At 38.9% G+C, this 23,538-nt stretch overlaps 1 protein-coding gene across 2 annotated transcripts in view; it reads left to right on the forward strand.

Annotated features, from left to right (window-relative positions):
* Positions 1 to 23,538, forward strand: part of macrod2.S (MACRO domain containing 2 S homeolog) — a 1,492,323-nt gene that overhangs the window by 1,451,991 nt on the left and 16,794 nt on the right. For both annotated transcript variants that reach the window (XM_018261753.2, NM_001089698.1), the window contains 2 exon segments: positions 168 to 227; positions 2,335 to 2,376. In XM_018261753.2, the coding sequence (XP_018117242.1) occupies positions 168 to 227; positions 2,335 to 2,376 (102 nt within the window).

A 23,538-nucleotide genomic window follows, 5' to 3' on the forward strand; every position in this document is an offset into this window, starting at 1 on the left:
CTTTTTTACCTTTCAGGATGGAAACCAAGAGGGGGTAGGGGGTGTAAACAAAAATAGCAATTTCCTCCAATTTGCACTCTTGCACCATGTCGCTTTTGTAGAGTTTTGCTTGAACATAAATCATATACAGCTAAACTTTGTTGTTTTTTTTTCTCATGTATTAACAGAGCAAGAGGATTCGGAAAATATGGAGACCAGTCAACCTAAAGTTTCAGGGGAGACAGAAGGTATATCATTCCCACATCATATTATTGCTCAGCTTGACATTTTCAAGTGTTTTCCTCCAACTTTTTTCATCTTAAAATGTAGCTTTTTTTTTTTATAACTCTTTATTTATAACAGTTTTATATTACATAAACCAAATTGAAAATAGTAATGAAAGTAAAAAAAATTTAAAAAGGAAAATAATAGCAATATAATACATTGCAAAACAATACAAAATAAAATTATGTTTAGATCATAATCCTATTATGTTTACTTCTATTGCTATGGCGCGTTGGAGAGAAAGTCATCGCATGGTAAACATGGAGGTCAAGCTAATACTCGGTAATACTCGAGAAGAGCAGCGAAGCATAGTTTGAATACATTTTTGTTTGTTAATGACTAAGGCTATGGGGGGGAAGCCAATGTAAGGCTATGACCCAATGAGTGGCTGCTAGAATTTGGAAAACCAGTTTGCGTGGGTGTAGCGTGAGCTTGGTATAAGGTAATGATAATAGGGCCGACTCAATAGTAGGCTCAGTGGTTACTAGGGATGCACCAAATCAGCCGAATACCGAACTGAATCTGAATCCTAATTTGCATATGCACATTAGGGGCAGGAAAGGAAAAAGTGCTGTGATTTTCCTACCTGCCCCTCATTTACATAAGCAAATAAGATTCAAATTTGGTTCAGGCCAGGCACAAGGATTCGGCCGAATCGTGAACCGAATCCTGGATTCGGTGCATCCCTAGTGGTCACTAGTGATGGGCGAATTTATTCGCCAGGCTCGAATTCGCGGCGAATGTGTGCGTTTCGCCGCCAGCGAATAAATTCGCGAAACGCCCGCGAAAATTCGCGTTTTAAAATTCGCCGGCGTCAAAAAAAAGTTTTTCCGAAAAACCGTTTCGCGAAAAAGCCTGAATCCGAACCGATTCCTGGATTCGGTGCATCCCTAGAAACAAAAGGACAGTGCCGCCAGGCATGAAGATAGTCTCCACCAGTTGAACAGCTAAAGCATGTTAGTGGAAAGATCAGATTAATTAACGAACAGGAGTGAGATACCATTGAAACATGACTTTAGATGCTGTTTCTTTGACTCCCACATTAGGGGAGAGTTCCCTGATAGATACCCATATTCTTGACCAGGTTTCAGGTGAGATTGGTAAACCTAAATCAGCTTCCCATATAAGTGATGGGCGAATCTGTCCTGCCAAAAAATTCACGAAGCGCCGAAAAAATTCACGATGGGCTGGGGCCGGGCAATTTTGGTGATGCTGCTGAGTCCTGACTTAGGGGGCAATGCATTGTTTGGCACAACAGGTACAGACTTTGGGGGGGCAATACATTGTTTGGCACAACAGGTACAGACTTTGGGGGGCAATACATTGTTTGGCACAACAGGTACAGACTTTGGGGGGGCAATACATTGTTTGGCACAACAGGTACAGACTTTGGGGGGGCAATACATTGTTTGGCACAACAGGTACAGACTTCAGGGGGGCAATATTTTAGGTGCTGCTGGCTGGCACAGGTACAGATTGGGGGCAATTTTTTGGGTGGGGATTGTGGAATGGGAGCAGGCCCGGACTGGCAATCTGTGGGTTCTCGCAAATGCCAGAGGGGCTGCTATAAGGTGCCATAGAAAGTCACTATTTAGTGGGCTGGTGGGGGCTGTTTGGGCCTCTCTGTGAGCTGATTGGGCCTCTGTGTACCTGAAATGCCAGGGCCCCTTTTAATTCTCAGTCTGGACCTGAATGGGAGGTGGTGTGGGATTGTGGAAGGTGGGGAATGGTCCTACAGAACGGGGAGGGGCGCTGATTGAAGTCCTTGCCTAGGGTGCCAAACTACCTTGGCCCGGCTCTGCCATACTTGCAGTGTACATAACTCAGCTTGCAGAGAATAATATCACACAATGCCAAAAAGAATGGAGAAACTTCCAGTGCTCAGTTGGTACATGAGCCCTAATATGTCTCACAAAATATCACTTGACTTAATCTCCATTTAAAACAAAAATCTGCCATTCTCATTGCTCATATGACACCATTGCTGCTCATATAGTTTGTCCATAAATAATGCCTGCCTAGAAATCTCAAGTCTGTGTGTATAATAATGAGATTAAATGTGTTTTTCAGACTTGGACGGAGATTCGGAAGAGCCTTCAGATGTTCAAAAAGGTAATGTTTATACAGTATGTCATCAGTTCATGTAACTTAAACATTTGTTTTGCACTATAAGTGCATTTTCAGTTTTATTTATAAACTGGGCATACAGTTGAAATTACTATCTTTTTAAAATGACCCCATGTAATTTTTCTCCCAGAGTGGAGAACAAAGAGTAAGCAGCACTGGAAGTATTACATATAGCAGGGGCGGTGTGTGGATTTCTCCTGGCACACAAGCAAGCAGTGCCAGAGTGCTCAAGGCGCAAGATGCCCTGTACTTACTGCTCTCATTCATGGCAGGCGTTAAAGGAGGACTAAAGCTTAACTAAAGAAGTTAAATAATGTTGTACATTATGTTTTGGGCTTCTGTACCAGCCCAAGGCAACCACAGCCCTTTAGCAGTAAATATATGTGTCTCCAAAGATGCCCCAGTAGCTCCCCATCTTCTTTTCTGCTGAATCACTGCACATGCTCTGTGCTGCTGTCACTTACTGAGCTTAGGGACCCACTCACAATATACATTACACATAGAATAGAAATGTCACAATATAAGGCTGATTAGTAATTAATACAGATAATTACTACATGGCAGCACAGAAACCAGTGCAATTAGCATCAGAATTTAATAATCAGCCCTGTAGCATCAGCTTATATTACAGACCAACCTCATTTTCTGCTGGATAATTAGTGACGGCCCCTAAGCTTAGCTTCTCAACAGCTGCTCAGAGCCCACTGAGCATGTGAGTGTCACAGACACTTTCCAAGATGGTGACCCCCTGTGACAAGTTTGAAGTCCTGGATCATTGCTGCTATTGACAAGCTGAAACTTTAGGCTGGTGCAATAAGTTCAGTATATAAAATATGGCATTTTTAGCTATATTCATTTTTAGGGTTTAGTTCTCCTTTAAATACAGGAACCAAACAGTGCATGTAGCAAACCACAGACTTCAATTAACACCCATTGCATTTTTATTTTATTGTAAGGCTGTATTAGGAATGAAACTATAGTCTCATTTAACCCCATGATCAGAACAAGAATAGCATCAATGTCAGACAGGGGTCTAACTGACAGATTTTGAATGAAATGTATAAAGCCTGGCATGCAGAGTTGATCAATACTGGGCAAAAGTGCCCGTGGAAATTTACCCATGGCAACCAATCAAATTGTTGCTTTCATTGTTCTACCTGTAGCTGCCTGAAAAAAAGCCATGCACTGATTGGTTGCTATGGGTTGCTGCTCATGGCAAATTTGCCCAGTGTTGATAAATGAGCCCCAATGAGTTCTGTATATATTGTATCTGTAGTGCATAGAACTACACCTGACAAGGTTAATGCATCTTTAAACCATTCCTGCCTGTTTATATACAAATTTTGTTGATTTTTATGGCATACTTTGGGATAATAGTGATAGCGAATTTCTCCCGCTTTGCTTTACCGGAAAATTTGTGAAATTCCCGTGAAAATTTGCGAAACTCGAATTTTGACGCCTGCATCAATTCGCGTCAATGTTGATGGCGACGTTAAAGTCAATGGGATTCCGAATGGTTTTGACGCCAGAGACTTTTCCGACGTGCGTCCAAAATGTTTTGAGGATGACGAATTTCCGCAGGAATTTTGTGAATTTATTTGCCCGCAGCAAAATGTGGAAATAAGCTGCGAATTTGCGCCTTCCGAATTCATACGCAAATCAGTAATAATTAGCAGCATTCGGTGAATGGAATGCCAAAATAACATCATCGTTTTTAAAAATGGGGATTATTTAGATAATATGGAGTCTATGGGAGACCACCTTTTCTTAATTCACAGCTTTCTGGGTAACTGGTTTCCAGATAACGGATCCCATAGCTGTACTTTGTTTATTCTAGGCCATTACTGGGGATACAGGAAGCTGTGCTTTAGCTGATTCTAAGGAGAATTGGTAGCTCGCTATAATACAGCACATGTTTATAACGCCACTGTCAGGCATTTATATTACCCAAATGCTACTCATAGTAAACTTTATTAGATCTTACAAACACCCGCCAAACATCAATACTTGTTTCACATGAAAGCAGGCCCAGATGGCATGTTGTAGCATCAAGCTGTTGCTAACTACACTAACCTTGTAAAATGTCCTCTGTCAGTGACAATGATACTTATGAAAGTGCAAGATTGTGCCGGCAAAAGTGACATCTTCATACGACACTTCTCATTTCATAAATTCATCTTGTGAGATGTTCTTTCCCCTTTGCACACTTTGGGGCAAATTTAGTAGCCGGTGAAAATCCACTCAGACAACGCTAATTTACTAAAATGCAAAGTTGCGTCCAAGGTGGCAAACGCTGGCTAATTTTCTCTATTGTTACTTCGGCCATGCGAGCAAATCAAAGCGAAGATGCGCTAGCGTTCAATTCTGCCTAGCGTACCTTCGCTAGAGGTCTTCGCTCAGGCTAATTTTCATACGGCGGGAAATTTAAAGTTGAATGGACGTATATGTTGCAGCAAATACATTACACTACACAAGTCCAGGGAACCTTAATAAAGAAAATAGAGTTGTTATACTGCCCTACACATGAGCCCACTGTATAGTTAGGGGCACATTTACTTAGCTCGAGTGAAGGATTAGAAGGAAAAAAAACTTTGAATTTCTGGCTACTTCATCCATCGAATTGGCTACTTCGACCTTCGACTACGACTTCGAATCGAACTAAAAATCGTTAGACTATTCAACCATTCGATAGTACTGTCTCTTTACAAAAAACTTTGAGCACCTACTTTGCCACCTAAAACCTACCGAGCACCAATGTTAGACTATGGGGAAGGTCCCCATAGGCTTTCCTAGCAATTTGTGATCGAAGGAAAATCGTTTGATCGATGAATTAAAATCCTTCAATTCGTTAGATTCGAAGGATTTAATCCTTCGATCGAATGAATTACGGTAAATCCTTCGACTTCGATATTCAAAGTCGAAGGATTTAACTTCGATGGTCGAATATCGAGGGCCAATTAACCCTCGATATTCAACCCATAGTAAATGTGCCCCTTAATGTTCCATCTGTTAGAAAATGGAGGGGGGAACCCGGTTACCCAAAAAAAAATTCAAAGACTTTTGCAGGCTATCACTCTGAAAAAAGGAAAAGACGTCAGCGTTTTTTGGACTTAGAAACTTTTCCACTAAAAAATATGATGTAAGTAACAGAAGAATGAGGAAGATCTATGCACTCCAGTGCACTTCACCTGGTCTGAGCTGGAGAAGGAAAGTCTGGCGAAAGAGGTAACGTTCAGTAAAATCGGCATCTTAGTGAATTTGCAGAGTAACGTCCATTCGCCAGAGCAAAAAGTCGCCTGGCGATAGAGAGTGAATCACCACTAGAGTCTATCTCCTTCGCTAGGAAAGTGACGTTTGCGACCGTTAGTAAATCGTTGAAGTCTCTGAAAACGGTAATCTTCGCCAGTGTTAGTCACTTATCCCTTTATTAAATCTGCCCCTTAGTATTTCCCACATTCGTATCCTGCATTAGACATGAAAATGTCGTTCTTATTGTGAGTCGTGCCGTTCTTCCCGTGCTCTTGTTGTATTTAAAGCTCTCCTTTTAAATTTAGTAAAATGATTCTGATATGCTTCAATCTCGGAATGATTTGGTAGCGCCATTACGTTCTAATTGCGGCCTCCTTGTTCTTGGTTTTTATTGTTCTATTAACAGAGAATTAACATATTGCTGTTCCATAATATAATCTGCATGACTATCAGCTCCAATTAGAATGTGCAGAATTGGTCCCGGGGAGCAGTTGAAAAGAGGATCGATCAAAACTGTATTTCATTGTTGCAATTAAAGAAGGACAATTTTCCATTTAGCAAAGTATAAATATATCTGTTATTTTCCTGTGATTTATGCTAAATGGAATATATAGTCATTTTTGAAGGAAGTTCTACAACAAAGGGTCGAACACAAAAAACACTTTCCTTATTTTATTTTAATTACTTATTTTAATTTCTTTTGATTCTTTCAGTACAAATGGGTAATAAAGTATATTGAAAGCAGGGGCCTCTGCATAGATGTGTGTTAACTTTCAGTATGTTATAGAATGGCCGATTCTAAGCAACTTTTTAATTGGTCTTCATTATGGGCCACATTTACTAATGGTCGAATATCGACGGTTAATTAACCCTCGATATTCGACCGTCGAAGTAAAATCCTTCGACATCAAAGTCGAAGGATTTACCGCAAATACTTAGATTCAAAGGATTTTAATCCATCGATCAAACGAAATTCCTTCGATCAGAAAATTGCTAGAAAGCCTATGGGGACCTTCCCCATAGGCTTACATTGTACCCCGGTAGGTTTTAGTTGGCGAAGTAGGGGGTCGAAGTTTTTTTTTAAAGAGACAGTACTTCGACTATCGAATGGTCGAATAGTCTAATGATTTTTAGTTCGAATCATTCGATTCTTAGTCGAAGGTCGAAGTAGCCAAAATAAACATTCAAAATTCGAAGTATTTTTTTCTTCTATTCCTTCACTCGAGCTAAGTAAATGTGCCCCCACATCTTTTTTTATTGTTTTTAAATTATTTTTTTTATTTATTGTTTTTATACTTATTCTGACTCTTTTCAGCTTTCAAATGGGGGTCACTGACACCCTCTAAAAAAACAAATGCTCTGTAAGGCTACACATACATTTTTATTACTCCTCTTTCTATTCAGGCCTATTCCTATTCATATTCCAGTCTCTGCATGATTGCATGATTGAACAGCAAAATTGGGATAGCGGCACACTTTTTTCCAAATGTGTAGGAAATGTGGAAAATTAGAAGAAACTCATATACAGTTGGGATCCAACTCCTCAGATAATTTAAAAATGTATCTAACCTCTACTGGAGGATGATATGTGACAAGTAATTGAATACAAATATGTTGGTCATGAGCCAACATTGCAAAATGTTAATAGGGGCAAGTACCTTATGGTACAGGATGGGATCAGTTATGCAGAAACCAGTTATCCAGAAAGTTATAAATTATGGGCAGGCCATCTCCCATCTCCAAATAAATTTTTAAAAATGATTTCCTTTTTCTCTGTAATAATTTAACAGTACTGTGTACTTGATACAAACTAAGATATAATTAATCCTTATCAGAGGCAAAACATTCCTATTGGATTTATTTAATATTTATATTATTTTATTTCATAGACTTAAGGTACGGAGATCCAAATTACAGAAAGACTTCTTATCCAGAAACCCCAGTTCCTGAGCATTCTGGATAACAGGTCCCATACCTGTATCTCAGTATAGACAAGCACACTGGTCTCTGGTACCTCCCTCATTCCCACACAAAAAAAAAAACAATTCTGTGGATCTATCACACATCGTGCATATTGTCGTTGGTCCTTTTTTTCCAATTTTGGAAAATTTTGTCTTTGAAATGTGGTGTTCCACCCAATGCCCAATACTTATTAAGAAAAATGTACTGGGGATTGGCAAGTTAAAGGTTCTTTTATACAAGTATGGGACCTGTTATCCAGATTGCTCGGGACTTGGGGTTTTTCAGGTAACTGATCTTTCTTTAATACCTTAAATCTACTAGAAAATCATGTAAACATTAACTAAACCCAATAGGCTGGTTTTGCTTCCAATAAGGATTAATTATATCTTAGTTGGGATCAAGTACAAGCTACTGTTTTATTATTACACAGAAATGGGAAATCATTTTTTTTAAATCTGAATTATTTGGATAAAATTGAGTTTACGGGAGACGGCCTTTCCATAATTCTTTTCTGTTTTATTATTACAGAGAAAAAGGATATCATTTTAAAAAAATTGGATTATTTGGATAAAATGGAGTCTATAGGAGACAGCAGTTTTGTAACTTGGAGCTTTCCGGATAACAGGTTTCCAGATAATGGATCCCGTACCTGTACCTTTATGGCTGGCCAGATTAAATACAAAACTGTGATGCTTTCCAAACAATGGACTGTTGGTGGATGCAAATTTCTCAGGCAGCCTTTTTTAATTTAAATGAATCCTGGGTGCTTCCTTAATCTACAAAGTAAATGTGTTTGTAGTTTACCAAAAAAAAAAAAAAGGTTCCTTTAGCATAGATTAACAGCGGTCTCTAATTAGAAGACAACTTTAGTGGTAGACATAATCATTTGTTTTCTTTGCGAGTATCTCGAGTTTATTGCTTTTCCTTGGCTTGCTATGCTTGTTTCCACATTTTGCCTCTCATTAATCTAAGCTATAGTTTCAATGACAAAGCAATTAAAAGCATCGTGCACCTTTCCCCGTGGCTAGCTGCCCTTTGATTCTTTACCGCTGCTCTCTGCGTATTATCCCTAGCAGATGGTCAGAGATTTTTTCACCCTTCCTAAAGTTTCATTTTATTCTCAACAAGCCCAGTCTCTGCCAAGTGTAATTATCTTAAGGCTTTTAATCCCTCACAGGAGATCATTTAAAGTCCTTACTGATTTTAAGAAAAGAGTTTGAAGCAGGAAGGTTAGGCATCTCTAAATTGGAGCATTACTCTACCGCCTATTTCACCAAATTTCATTTAGAGCCCTTTGTCTTTCTACATTATTTTCTCCTTCGGTATTTCACAGGGCATTCAGGGGATCTCTTTCATTTTCTCCTTTGTGTGTGTTGTATAATACGGCCGATATTATTTACTTAAGGGCCCTCACCTATGGAATGAATCAGGCTGCTTCTGTTGCTAATTAATTTCAATGGTACGGCCCGCCCCGGACATTCTCCATTCAATGGAAACTTTAACAATAAGCTAACTAGCTCAGTGAGAACTTTCTTTTCTTTAGAATGTAGAGTTCCAATTCCGCATGTGAGATTTATACATAGTTCCAAGATTGTGCATAAAAATCAAGATTAATTAGCAGGCAGCAGCAATTTGCATCTTCTTCTTAATCTGCATCTCAATGGAATTATACAACCGGTATTAAAGCCGTTCTTAACTGAATGTGCCTTGATTATCACATTAATAGGTACGAGGGCAGTGTTAAGCAAATGATCAGTTTGGAACAGCTGGCTCCGGCATGTTTGTAAGAAGGGATAAGTTATAGACAATTTAATAAATCATATATTAAACTTTAAGTACACACATTGCGATTTGAATTGTTTACAGATATAAAACAAACACGATCTAGAATAGTAGCAAAGGAGCAGCAATAGAACATCTGCTCACGCCACCTGTGCAATACTTCTCAGTGACCAGATGTGGTAACAGTATTCAGGCTTCTCTATCCAAAATAAATTAGCATTAATGTACAGCTGGACCAATAGAAATGAATAACCATGTCTTGCTGGTAACCGTGCTACTACTACATCATCTTCCACCATCCACTGTCTTCTACACAACCCTCTGAAAAGGTTATTACCTGTTCAGAATATCTGCCAAAGACAATGCCTGACCTCTACTCTAAGGGGGTTATTAAAATCCGAATTGATCTAAAATTTTATTTAAAAAAAAAAAAACACAACCAAACTCCCATGTCAGATTTTGTCTTATTTATTAGTAAAAAAAAACTTTATTTAATCGGAATGTGGATAAAATCAAGCAAAAACCAGTTTTGCTCAGATTTTTCGGGCTTTCTCCTGAATTATTCGAATTTTTCAGGCATTTTCCCCAAGTATCTTGAAATTTTACAGTTTTTGCCCAAAAACTCAGAAAAAGTCAGATTTTCGGGCTATACCTGGCGCAGACCACAAAAACTTCAAATTGAGATAGGTGCCTCTACCGTTGACTTATACAGGACCTCAACAGGTCTGAGATGGTGGATTTTTTTGGATTTGGCTTTTTGCAGTATCAGGGTATAAGAAATCTCAAAAAATTTGAGTTTCTTTTTTCCTCTAAAAATTCAAGTTTTCTAGTAAAAAAACTCTAATCTTTCGAGATATTAACATTCAGATTTTAATAAATAACCCCCTTAAAGTTAAAGAGTTTGTATCCCAGCTCCAATCAATATTTCATTGGAAGAGATCATATTAAAGGGATACTGTCATGATTTTTATGATGTAGTTTTTATTTTTAAATTTCACTGTTTACTGCAAATATTTCACTCTACGATTTTTTTTTTGTTGAAATATTGGTGTGTAGATGCCATCTTAGCACATTTTGCCTGGTCATGTGCTTTCAGAAAGAGCAGCACTTTAGGATGGAACTGCTTTCTGGCAGGCTGTCGTTTCTCCTACTCAATGTAACTGAATGTGTCACAGTGGGACCTGGATTTTACTATTGAGTGCTGTTCTTAGGCTTAGTTCTTGCTCTTTTGAGAAACGGATTTCAGTGCAGTATCCTGCAGGAGCAGGACTATTAACTTTTTGAAAAAAAAAACTATTTCCCATGACCGTATCCCGTTAAATAAAGGCTTACGTTCACATGGTCCTTATACCCCAAAGCAGGTAAATGTGTGAATTTGTTTTACTTAGAACTTAAGGGCTCTGCCATGCATCAGTTTACACGTTTGTACCTACAATGAAAAATGTGTCTGTTTTTGACTGAATGAAGGCATTTTCCTTTGAGTTATCATGTAAATGTTGGGTCTACTACAATGAGAAGCATTCCTAATATATAAATAACAATATTTAACCATCAAAAATTTCAAAATTATTGTTTTAACACCAAAAGTGGATAAATATAAGTTTAGTTAACATCAAGTATAGGTATACAGCTAATATCTGCTTTGGGACTTGGCACTATCCAAATAAGGGATATACCTGTAATCTGGATTATAATACTTTATATCTACTAAAAGAAAACATTTAAACATTAAAGAAACCTAATACGATTGTCCTGGAATCAGTATGGATTCATGCAGCTTAGTTACCTTCACGTTTTATTATTTCAGCAAAAATGTGGTAATAATTACAAAAATTTGTTTAAAATGAATACCATGGGAGATGGCCTTCATATAATTTGAAGCTTTTTGAATATCAAATTCCTGAATTATAGATTCCATACCTGTACAACTAATTAAACTTCAGTCAGTAAGGATGATGGCAGACAGGAGATTTGTCACCTGTGGTTAAATCTGTGCTACCAGGGATGACAAATCTTCCAAGGATGCTTTTTCCACTGCCAAATCCACCACTGGTGGGAAGACATATGCATGACTTAGTTTTTAGAGGTTGCCACAAGTTTCCTTGCGAGGCAACTTTGGGGGGGGACTAAGCAATGCATATGTTTTTCCATCAGCAGAAATCCATGATGGTGTCCCCCTGTTATAATTTTGTATGCCTGGATCATTACTGTTATAAAGATGCTGAACCTTTAGGCTGGTGCATCAAAATAAATAATATATGGCATTTTTAGCCATATTAATTTTTTGGGTTTAGTTTCCTAGTTAGTTCCCCCAATAGTGATGGGCGAATTTATTCGCCAGGCGTCAAATTGCTGCGAATTTGCGCGGTTCGCCGCCGGCGAATAAATGAGAGAAACAGCCGCGAAAATTCGCTGGTGAAAATTCGCCGGCCTCAAGAAAAATGGACGCCGTCGCCGTTTTGTGAATTCGCCCATCACTATCCCCCAATTTTTATTATACAAACCAGGACATAAAAACCTTCTCTTTGAAACTCTGTATTTAATGTGGTTAATGACACTGCATACTCTAACCAGAAGATTTGTAGTCACTTAGGCAGTGCTGTTAGTACAGGTATGGGACCTGTTATCCAGAATGCTTAGGACCTGGGGTTTTCCCGGATAATGGATTCTTTCCTTAATTTGGGTCTTTGTACCTTAAGACTACTAGAAAATCCTTTAAATATTAAAGGGGAACTATTGCGATAAATGAAGATTTAATATTAACTTCAGCTTACTGAAATAAGAAACTTTCTAAATTCAATCAATTAAAAATTCTGTACCGTTTCTGAAATAATCAAGTTTATATTCACTATCCCTCTCTCAGCATCTGTTTCTCTTCATTCTCTCTTCATGCAGCAGTTGGGTGTCAGATATTCATTGACAGTTAGATCCAATATATCTTATAGGGGGGCTCCATATGCCTAGAAGATGTATTAGAGCTCACTCTATTCAAATCACCAGACATCATGTCTCTCTACATGCTGAATTTGCGCAAAACGCAGTTATTTTGTTAGATTTTGTTTGTACTGGAATCAGTTATTTAAGTGAGCTCTAATACATCTGCTAGGAAAGGCTGTGTATACCAAAACTTGTCAATTTAATGATATTTCCCAAGCAAGGGTTGGCAAGGGGAAGCTGTCGGTAGATGTGTGTTTTTCAACCATAAGGTTCAAGCAAGGTTATGAAGCAAGGAATATTGGAGACTCCAACTCAAGCTGGCTGAACATGGGAAGAAGTACTTAGGATGTTTAATAAACAAATAAATTCTTTGGAGGGCTTGTGCACACCTGTTATATGAGGACCACATCTACAGCCTAGTGTGACTCTTTTCAGACAGCATTATGCAGGCCTCCCTAAATATAACATTAAAGGAACAGTAACACCAAAAAATTTGTGTTTCAAAGGAAAAACAATATTATGTACTTTTGCTTTGCACTGGTAAAACAAAAGCGTTTGCTTTAACAACAGTTTATATAGACAAGCTGCTGTGTAGCCATGGGGGTAGCCATTCAAGCACAGGATACAATGTTGATAACAGATATGTTCTGAAGAATCCCATTGTATACTACAGATCTGTTATCTGTTGTGTATCCTGTGCCTTTTCTCCCTTTTCAGCTTTTCAGCGGCTTGTTTGTATAAAGTTTTGTAGTGTTTCTGAAGCAAACACAACAATTTTACCAGTGCAGTGCAATAGTACATTATATTGTCATTATTTTCAAGCACTTTGTCACGACCGGCACCCGATACCAGAACAAATGCCAAGCACCCTGGTCCCGGCTCGGCTTCACCAGTAGTGTGACCACCGTTGGGCTTCGGGAGGAGCCCTCAGCTTACTTGGGTGCCACCTGGACTTAACGAGGGGTGCAAGGCGAGATGTTCTGGCTGGCGAAGGGGCACGGCTGTTAGCAAAGTCTTTTTGGGCCCGAAGGTCACGGTACAAAAGGATTAGGCAGAAGGATGGTCAGACAGGCTGGGTCGAGGCAGGCGGATATCAGAATCGTCAGGCAGGCAAGGGTCAAACCGGGTTGTCAATCAAGGGGTTAAACAGGAAGAGTTGTCGTAGGCAGGCGAGGGTCAGGATACAGAGTTCAGAGTAGTCAGGAAACAGGCAGGGTCAAACACGGATAATCAAGATACAGAATAACAGGAACAGATAAGGCTCAGAAGCACCAGGAAACAAGTCCTATCACGGGCACTGGCTGGGAGACAGAATGTGCCTTATATAGATTCAAATTTCGCGCCAAACGGCGTCAAAAACGTGCTGGCGCAAATGCGCCAGCGTGCCTGCGCCTTTAAGAGATGCGCAGAATCAAAGATGGCCAGCGCCGGCTCATGGACCATGCGGCGGGCGTCCCCACCGACGGCGAGGCGGGCGACCCTGCCGCACAGGTAACCTCATGCCCCTTACACACTTTCAGTTTTTGGTGTTACTGTTGTTTTAAGGCCCGTGTTTAAGGCCCCCATAAAAAGGCACCTGACCTGTTCAGGGTTATTATATTGTGGCAGGTGTATGATGCAATATTCTCTGTAAAATGCTGCAATGTCAAGCATACAGAAGATCCCAAATTTGCTTATAGATTTGCCCTACATTCCTGCTACATTTCACCAAAGTCTTATACCCACAATGTCTTTGTTTTCATAGCTGAATGTCATTTTGTTTACAATTGTATTGTCGAACAACGTAATTCTGAGCATAATAATCAGGTAGAAATCCTGTCACGGTGAAATAAAATGATGCGGTTGCTGTGAAAATAAACATACGAGCACCGTCTCCAAAGTAATTTTCAGAGCTCATCATGCAAGAGACCAATAAGCTTGTACAGATAATTTCTGTGTTTGTTTATTTTTAAGTCCATGGTGTATTTGCCCGCTAATTGTGTTATACCACAGTCTGACTCTTTAACATATAGATTACAATTAGTATTCCTTAATTCGGAGTTTATGATCTAGTAATTGCAAGAGAAGCTTTGTAGTGTGCATACTAATAAACATAACACAATGGTAATTGGTCAGGATTAATTATTATTGTTAGACAGATTCTATGAGGTCATAGTTTAGAACGGAGAGAACCTGATTGTCTCACAGCGAGAGCATTAAGGCCAGAATAGGTTTGTTTAGTTCAATTTATATATATATATATATATATATATATATATATATATATATATATATATATATATATATATATATATATATATATATATATATATAGTTTCTGTGTTTAAATAAAGCAAATCGTCACGAGACCCATGTTGTGTATTATAGATATATAGATATATGAATACAGCCCAGAACTTCATTAGGAAAGGAGCTTGTTAAAAAGAAGTAAGTCTGTTTGATCTGTACCTATTCACTGAACTAAAAGCACCCTGAGAGGCTCAGAGAATAGTGTCTTTTTCCAATATGAAATAGATGGAATGCAATTATTAATTAATTGTTGTTACAACTATACCTAAATTCAAAGGAAAATAAAGCTAGACACAGTGAGTACCATAGAGGCTCCCAACACAGTCAGACTATCCTGACATAAGATCAGCCCGAATGACTTATCTGCATAGGATCTTACTTGTTCAAATGTGATGGTGTCTTGAATAATGCATTGCAAGGAGTCCTTGAATAATAGAACATCTTGAAACAGTTAATTTTTAAATTTTTACTATTTAACTAGCTGAAAATCTATATTATTGAGAAGTATGACGCTTTTTATTATGCTTGTGAATCGGCATGAGGCCTGTTTACATACCAAGATGTGAGTAAGTGAAAAGTGTGGTTTGTACTAGTGATGTGCTGGTCAGGAAAACCTCAAACCGCACCTGACACTTACCCACAAAATCTTAACCCACACCTGACCCTAACCTGTAAAACCTTAACCCGCACCTGACCCTAAACCACAAAACCTTAAAGGAGAAGGAAAGGTTAAAACTAAGTAAGCCTTATCAGAAAGGTCCATCTCAATATACCAGTAAACCCCAAAAGTAGTGCTGCTCTGAGTCCCCTGTCAAAAGAAACACTGCATTTCTTTCCTTCTATTGTGTACTCATGGGCTTCTGTATCAGACTTCCTGTTTTCAGCTTAAACCTCATTGCCCTGGGCAAGAGCATGATCAGTTTGCTCCTCTTCCCCCGCCCCCCTCCCTTTTCTACTGTAATCTGAGCCCAGAGCAGTGAGAGACTAAGGCAGGAAGTGATGTCACACCACGTTAATCCTACAGCTCCTATCCTAAACAAACTGAGAGTTTCTAGAGCTATTTACTCAGGTTTGGTAAAGCATTCTGCAGAATAAATATAGCGTTATAGCTTGCACTTGCAGCTAATCTATTGGCAATAAAATGCCTCTGTAGCTTTCCTTCTCCTATAACCCGCACCTGACACTTACCCATAAAACCTTAACCCGCACCTGACCCTAACCCACAAAACCTTAACCCACACCTGACCCTAACCCACAAAACCTTAACCCACACCCGACCCTAACCCACAAAATGTGCCATTATAGGACCAGCACCCAACTGGTACCCCTGTCTTCTTGCTCCATATGATGTTGCCTCTGGTTCCAAGACAGCAAATCTTCAGGAGCAGATGAGATGTATACTTCCCCAGTCTGACCCACACTCAACCCTAACCCCCAATAGTTGGCCAAATTTCAACCCAAACCCACCCAGCCAGTGGTCAACCCAAAGGTCAATAGTTTGTATACCTGAAAATTGGTTTCCTTTGTTTTTCCCTTCATACTCGGACCAAAGTTTTTGAAATCTACTAATAAACATTTTTGCTCTTGACATTTGTGAAACTAAATAAAACTCCATAATAACAGGGAAAAATTTACTTTACTAAGTTGATGCTTAATATACTTTTTTTACATTTTTTCACTGATGGCAGGAGAGGCACAATGGTAAAAAGGGCCCACTGTTTTGCATTAAGTGGATTTTATTTTACTTGGTAGGACATGACAAAGCTTAGGCATTACTGCTGATTAGTACATAACCAGTTACCATGTCCGCTGACTGTTTCCATTCACAAACCATTCTAAATCTGTTCATTATGATGCAGCTAGATGCATGGAACAACCATTATATTAAAAATGTCAAATGAAATAGCAAAATCACAAAAGACAAATGGCAGTTTGTCTATGGCTATAGAAGTATGAAGATTGCCTTCATTGAGTGCCTGCTCCATAAAGTTTTTGTTCGGCTTATCCGCTCCCTGTGCTGAGGGCTCAGGGCGGCGCACCTGGGCCTCTTCCCAAGTGTGGTGAGTTACCTATTTCTACTTGCAGACCCTAAACTACAGTTTCATTAAGGCTATAGAAGTATCTAAAGGTGTCTAAGGTCCATTGTACTGATAGAGAATAAAATTCTTTGTATGCAGATTCCCATGTGAGCCCCCTGACTTGGATAGATTCTCATCTCAATCTAGCCTTAGCCACTACTGGCCATGAGGGCAGAGCCACCTGTTTGGCTGTAAGAGCAGTTCTTTGTTTTTCTGTGCTGTGGAGCAATATCTTTATGCTATTCCAACGTTAACTACCTTTCACTCCTGTACTTGCATATTCTCACGTGATACATTCTGAAGTCTATAAAAACTCTGTTCCCTTTGTTCAGGGATCTGACTCTTTGTGAGTTCAGAATCCATAGAGCTTGTGTCAAATAAACTTTGTCTTTCGCCTCAAGTGATCTCCGGTAACTAAATTTCCCCAACATTCACCACACTTCACCACACTTCTTACCTTGAATGGTGTTTTTTTTAAAGGGTGTCACCTTTGGCTCTAGTTGGCTAGTCTTGTTGCTTACTAGGTCACCCCCTTTAGGTCTTTTGTTAAAAGGGTGGTTCACCTTTGAGTAAACTTTACTATACGCAAGGGTTTAAATGCCGGAGGAATTCCCTACCATTTCAGTTGAACTGAAGAAGCCAATGTATATAAAAAATAAAAAAACCTCTAAATGCCAAATTGTCTTTTACTTAATTCTACTAGATAAGGTTTTGTATGTTATAGAATGACTAATTCTTAGTATCTTTTCAATAGGCCCTAATTTTTTCTTTTTTGCCTTCTTCTGACTCTTTTCAGCTTTCAAATGGGGGTCACTGACTCTATCTAAAAACAAATGCTCTGAAAGGCTACACATTTATTGTTATTGCTAATTATTACTCATCTTTCTACTCAGGCCTTTTTTTATTCATATTCCAGTCTCTCATTCAAATCAATGCATGGTTGCTGGGGTAGATTGTATTCTAGCAACCAGATTGCTGAAATTGCAAACTGGAGAGTTGCTTGATAAAAAGCGAAATAACTCAAAAACTACAAATAATGAAAAAGGAAAACCAATTTGAGATTGTCTCTGCATCATACTAAAAGTTAATTTAAAGGTGAACAACCCTTTAAGGGTTTATAACACAATGCTGGTGATGGGCAAATTTCTCCAGTAATCTCCCCAAACTGCCTCCCCTGTCTTCCCGCTGGCTAGAATGAAAATCTCAGGCGAGATGGCACTCGGAGCGCTTTGTTTTCTGAAGTCGCCCAAAGTTTCCTCATGAGGCAACTTCAGCCGACTTCAGAAAATGAAGTGCTCCGAGTGCCATCCCGCCGGCGACTAATCTCCCAGAATTGCCGCGCGTGTCTCTGCCCTAAATCTACTAGAAAATCATGCAAACATGAAATAAACCCAATTTGTGTCCAATAAGGATTAATTATATCATAGTTTGGATGAAGTACTAATTACTGTTTTATTAGTAAATCATTAGAAAAAGTAAATCATTTTTAAAAATTAAAATTTTCTGGATAATATGGAGTCTTGGGGAGATGGCCATTCCATAATTCAAGATTTCTCGATAACGGGTTTCCGGATTACAGATCCCATATCTGTATATACGCGGCATTAAATGAGCTGCATGTTATTGCTTTTAGAATGTACACATAGCACTGGATAAGTGATTCATCTTTTTACCTATAAAAGGTAAAAAAAACAAAAGTGCTTGTAAAAACCACTAAAAATATATACTGGAGCATTTAAAGTAACGTATTATTGCAGAGCATATTTATCCTTTGTGCCTATGAAAGATTCCACCCCTCCCTGATTATGTGATAATATCCAGTGAAGGTGAGTCTTTAATGATGCATTTTGTATAAGCCTATTCTCAGAATAACAGGGTACAGATAAAGGCAGACTCTTCTTCATTCTGTGAAACAAGCTGTGTATACAGTTACTACAGCAGGATAACAAACTCACAATAATAAAACAGCGCGCTGGGGGGACAGAGCTTTAAACCACCCAATTTACCTCACACCAGAAATAGAGTTTATGGATCAAATGGCACAAGCTTTCTGAGATGTTCGCTCATTGTTACGTCGCTCTGTTCTAGCTCTTTTGAGAGATTATTTACAGAAAGATCCTGCAAAAAAGAAGTAATTAGGTCTTTGCAAACAGGGAAAAAAGATGTGTGTTGTGTAAGCGTGCAGAGCTGCAAGGCACACATTAGGTTTCATCTTCCTAATGGAATGACTAAGATTTCTGTACAAGGAAATGTTAATAAAACAGGCAATGGTATAGCAGAGTTTGTGGCATATCATAAATAATGCATCTGATTTCATGCCTTCCCACCATGAGACTCTAAAAAAAGCCACCGTTTCTGTGAATTGTTATTAAGAAATAACTCAATAAAATAGTCCCCTTTAGCTTTATGTTCAAGCGCCATTGCTGCACCTATAAACACCCAGCAGAGTGATAAACGCTTCAGCCTCTGAGTTCACCCACTCAGCCTATTTAGGTACTTGCTATACATACATGTAGGGACCCATAGGGTTAATGTGTCCCTATGGCTTAAAATCCCTACACTTCCTGATCTCCATCATTGCTGGGCAGATGCCCATGTATCTAGTGTAATTTGCATAGTTGTATTACTGGCCAGGAGGTACTGTGACCACATCCTGTCACACTTTGGTATAGGGAGTGAGAAGGGGTGGAGCTTCCTCTTTGGCTCCTGGTGTCTGACCCATCCGGATGTTTCCAGGGAGAATGGGTACACCAAGGCCCAGTAAAGCCTTACTGCCCTCTAGAGAATTAAGTCGGGGAGCAGCGACCCCGTGAATGAGGCTAGTGAGTGTCAGGAGTATAATGTTATAGACTCTCTAGGAGAGTGAGACAGTGAGGGAAGAGATACAGAGCAGCTTTGTGCTCCATCAAGGAGGTGTAGCAGGGAGTAGCTTCCCAGGCTGTAAGATTTGCCTACAGTGAAGGGACACAGTGGATGTCAGGCTTTATGTTCGCCTCCCTGATCACTCCACTGGGTGAGATCCAAACCATGGGGTTCGTTTACTAAAGTGCGGTAAATCTGACTTTAAGTTTCCGCATGTTATCGCTGAGAAAATTTTTCTGCCAGAATATTCGCAGCGACTAAATTACTAAACATCGATGCGCTCAGAAGTCATTGGGATCACTTGCAGTAACTACGTTATGGAACCAGCTTACGTTAGCGGTAATTTTAGCGAGTTGTGAATTTTGTGGCGACAAATTACGTTTTTGTGAATATTTATGCTATAAATTAGTCTTGTTTTATGGCGGTTATTATGCCAATTTTTACTGTGATATTTATGGCCAGAAATGCATCTTCAAAACTCATAAACTCCAACAACATCACCAGAGTAACACCAATCAAACATTTATGCATCATATAAACCCTTCTGCCAATAGAATCATATGAACAAGAAATCATACCAGTCAATCTCTTCATAGAAATGCACAGTTTAATGTAGCCAATCACAATGAAACCAAAAAAGCGTAGAGGCTGACGAATCCTTGGACTGTGATGCCGCTGCCAATAATACGACTCTGAGCTGAAACTGCTGCTGTTGCAGCAGAAAGAAGCAGAAGCAAAAACATCCTGTCAGCAATAGCTACAGATCTCTCTCCTGTCAGCAAAGAATGATGGGTAAAAAAAAAAAGTATTATGGGATATTTCTTGCCCCTTGAGAATTTTCTGGCGGAAAAATACTTTTACGCCACTGCATAGGTGACGGTAAAATTTTGCGAATAGTCTTTTGCACATTTCGCTGTTTAGTAAACCAGGCGTTAATGTGTACGTAGAGTTATTTTCAGTGAATGCGATAACTGGCGAAAACATATTTTTGGGCAAGAAAGTTCGCGAATTTATATTTATCGCAGGTTAGTAAACTGGCGAAAACATATTTGGTGAAAATTGTCTATATTTTGTGCACATATTTTTACCGCGCTTTAGTAAAGGACCCCCATGTGTGAGGAATTTCTGACTAGAGGGAAGTTGTACTGCCTTGACTACATCCTCAGGGAATGCACCTGCCTCTGATGTACAGTCTGAGCTGTGTGCCTATATATTCTGCAAATGCCTCTTTACTGATGTAAGTACCCTGTGGATCATTTGTCTCTGACAAATAAAGTTATTTTGTTCTGTATGAATGCAAAAACCTCCTGGCTTATGGCACAATAGCCTGTGGAAGTCAGGGTCGGACTGGGCCGGCGAGACACCGGGAAAAAACCTGGCAGGCCCTGCCAGCCCAGACCCACTCCCTGGATAATCTTCCTGCTGTCCTGCCATGTCCTCCCTTTAGGGCTGCGGCAAAATAAAGTGCACACACTTTAAAAATCCTTGAGGCATTAAATAAACCAAATAGGATTGTTTTGCCTCCAACATGACTTCACGCAGCTTAGTTACAATCAAATAAAAGCCACTGTTTTATTATAACAATGAAAAAGAAAATCAATTTAAAAAAAAAATAAATAAAGTTATTTGCTTAAAATGGGCTCTATGAGATCCCTCCAATAATTCAGAGATTTCTGTATAATGGGTTCCTGAACAAGGAATCCAGCACCTTGAGACAGATTTATAAAGGTTCAAGTTTTTTTTTCCATGAAAATTTTTAGTATTCAAGTTGTATTTTTTGGTCAAAACTCACATAATCTGGGTAAAAAAAAACTTGAATATTCAAGATTTATTATACCCTGACCCTGGAAATAGCTTGAATCTCAAAATACGCCATCTAATACCTGCTGAGTAGGGATGTAGCGAACCGCCGTTCGCGAGCTTCGAACGGTTCCGTTCGCGAGCTTCGAACACCCGCAAAATCGTTCGATTCGAACGTTCGAAGGATTTTTCGTTCGATTCGAACGTTTGAAGGATTTTCATCGTTCGATCGAAGGATTTTCATTCGAATCGAACGGTCGAGGGATTTTAATCGTTCGAACGAATGGAAATCGTTCGAACGAATGGAAATCGTTCGAACGAATGGAAATCGTTCGAACGAATGGAAATCGTTCGATTTTAGCGGTCGAATGGTCGCGAACTCAAATTGCGAACGTTCCCAAACGTTCGCGAACATTAGGCGGACGCGAACGGTCGAAGTTCGCGCGAACAAGTTCGCAGGCGAACTGTTCGCTACATCCCTACTGCTGAGGCCATGTAGAAGTCAATGGTAGAGGTCCCTTGAACCTTTTGAAGATGTTAACTCCTGCTTGATGTTTGAGTTTTTTGGAAAGTTTTTGCCCCAAAACGCTATTGATTTGAGTGATTTAAGTTTTTTTCAGTCAAAAACTCAATAAATTTGAGTTTTTAGGTTGCACAACTTGAACTCGGAGAATAGGGTTTTTCACATTTGAGTTTTTTTGTTAAATAAGATACCGTTCGAGTCTTGTGTTCATTTACGGTATAAAAAACTCAACCTTTGATAAATAACCCCCCATGTATTGCATTATGGGGGGAATAGACCTTTCCATAAAGGTATTATTCAGGATAAAGGGAAAATCTAGCTGACTTTATTAGTGATTAGTGATGGGTGAATTTGTCCCATTTTGCTTCACAGAAAAACTAGCGAATTTCCTGCGAAATTCGGAAAACGCGAATTTTGACGCTGGCGTCGATTCGTGGCCTTCAAAATTGACACTGGCAACAATTGGAGGCGCATTAAAGTCAATGGGCGTGCGTTTAATTGTCACCGGTGTTGGAATTGTCGCCGAATGTTCACGGCAAGTTTGTGAATTTATTCGCCTGCCATTAATTTGCACCTGCCGAATTAATACGCCCATCACTATTAGTGATTATAGTATTAAATAACCCTTAGGAAATAACTAATCTAAATGGATAAGAACTTGTCGCTTAGTATAATACCAAATATGAATTTTAAAATTATTAACTTAGAATGACCATATCAGGTGAAACTGATGATCAGAAATCACTTATTAGGTCTATGGAATTACCCCCAAATTAATTAGAATGAGCCCAGACATTGAAGCCAACATCATTAATGCAGAAAATGATTTAATTGTATATAATGGTAAGCTAGACCTCAAACTAATTTTGTAGGAAGTGGATTTGGCACATTACTCACAGAGAGCTGGATTTTACTGAGCTACTGTACTTACAACATAAACTGAAAATGCTGAGAAAAATCATTTTAGCAAGTTTAGCCTTGCCTGTGATTTATGTTTTTAAAGTTTTCACAAAGTTACCGAACAATCTTTTTTGCCGTAAAAAAATTATAATTAACAGATGTGAGTTTATTGCTAATTAATCTTGTTTTGTGTGCAATATCCGTATTTTACAGGTGGTAGTGTTTCTGCAAATTACCATTTGAAATCTGCAACTTGTGCTTAGACTTCGAATACCAATAGCCAGCCACATGGTTAAAATACTGACATTGCCAATTCACTTAAAGACTAAAAAAAAGGATCAGGAAAAGAAAATTAAATAGCATAATTAACAACATTTTATATAAAAGGGAATCAAAATAAAACTTAGAGTAGACAGTTAGAAATAGGAATGAGGAATTGAATGCCCATTTATTAAAGAAGGTTTATTTGTTTGTTTATTCATTGAAATGTTTTGCCAACCCTTGGAAAATAAATAGTGATGGGCTAATTTGTCCCGTTTCGCTTTACCGAAAATTTCCTGCGAAATGGCAAAAAATGTGTGAAACTGCAAATAATTTGCAAAATCGCAAATTTTGAAGCCCGTGGAAATATTGACTGATTGAATGTGAAATCATATTAAGGACATTTTGTGCATCAAAGGGGTGGTTCTCCTTTAAAGGAAACCTATACCCCTGAACTATGTAGGTCTCTATATAAAGATATTACATAAAACAGCTCATATGTAA

This window comes from Xenopus laevis, chromosome 5L (assembly GCF_017654675.1).
Source record: "Xenopus laevis strain J_2021 chromosome 5L, Xenopus_laevis_v10.1, whole genome shotgun sequence".
NCBI lineage: Eukaryota > Metazoa > Chordata > Amphibia > Anura > Pipidae > Xenopus > Xenopus laevis.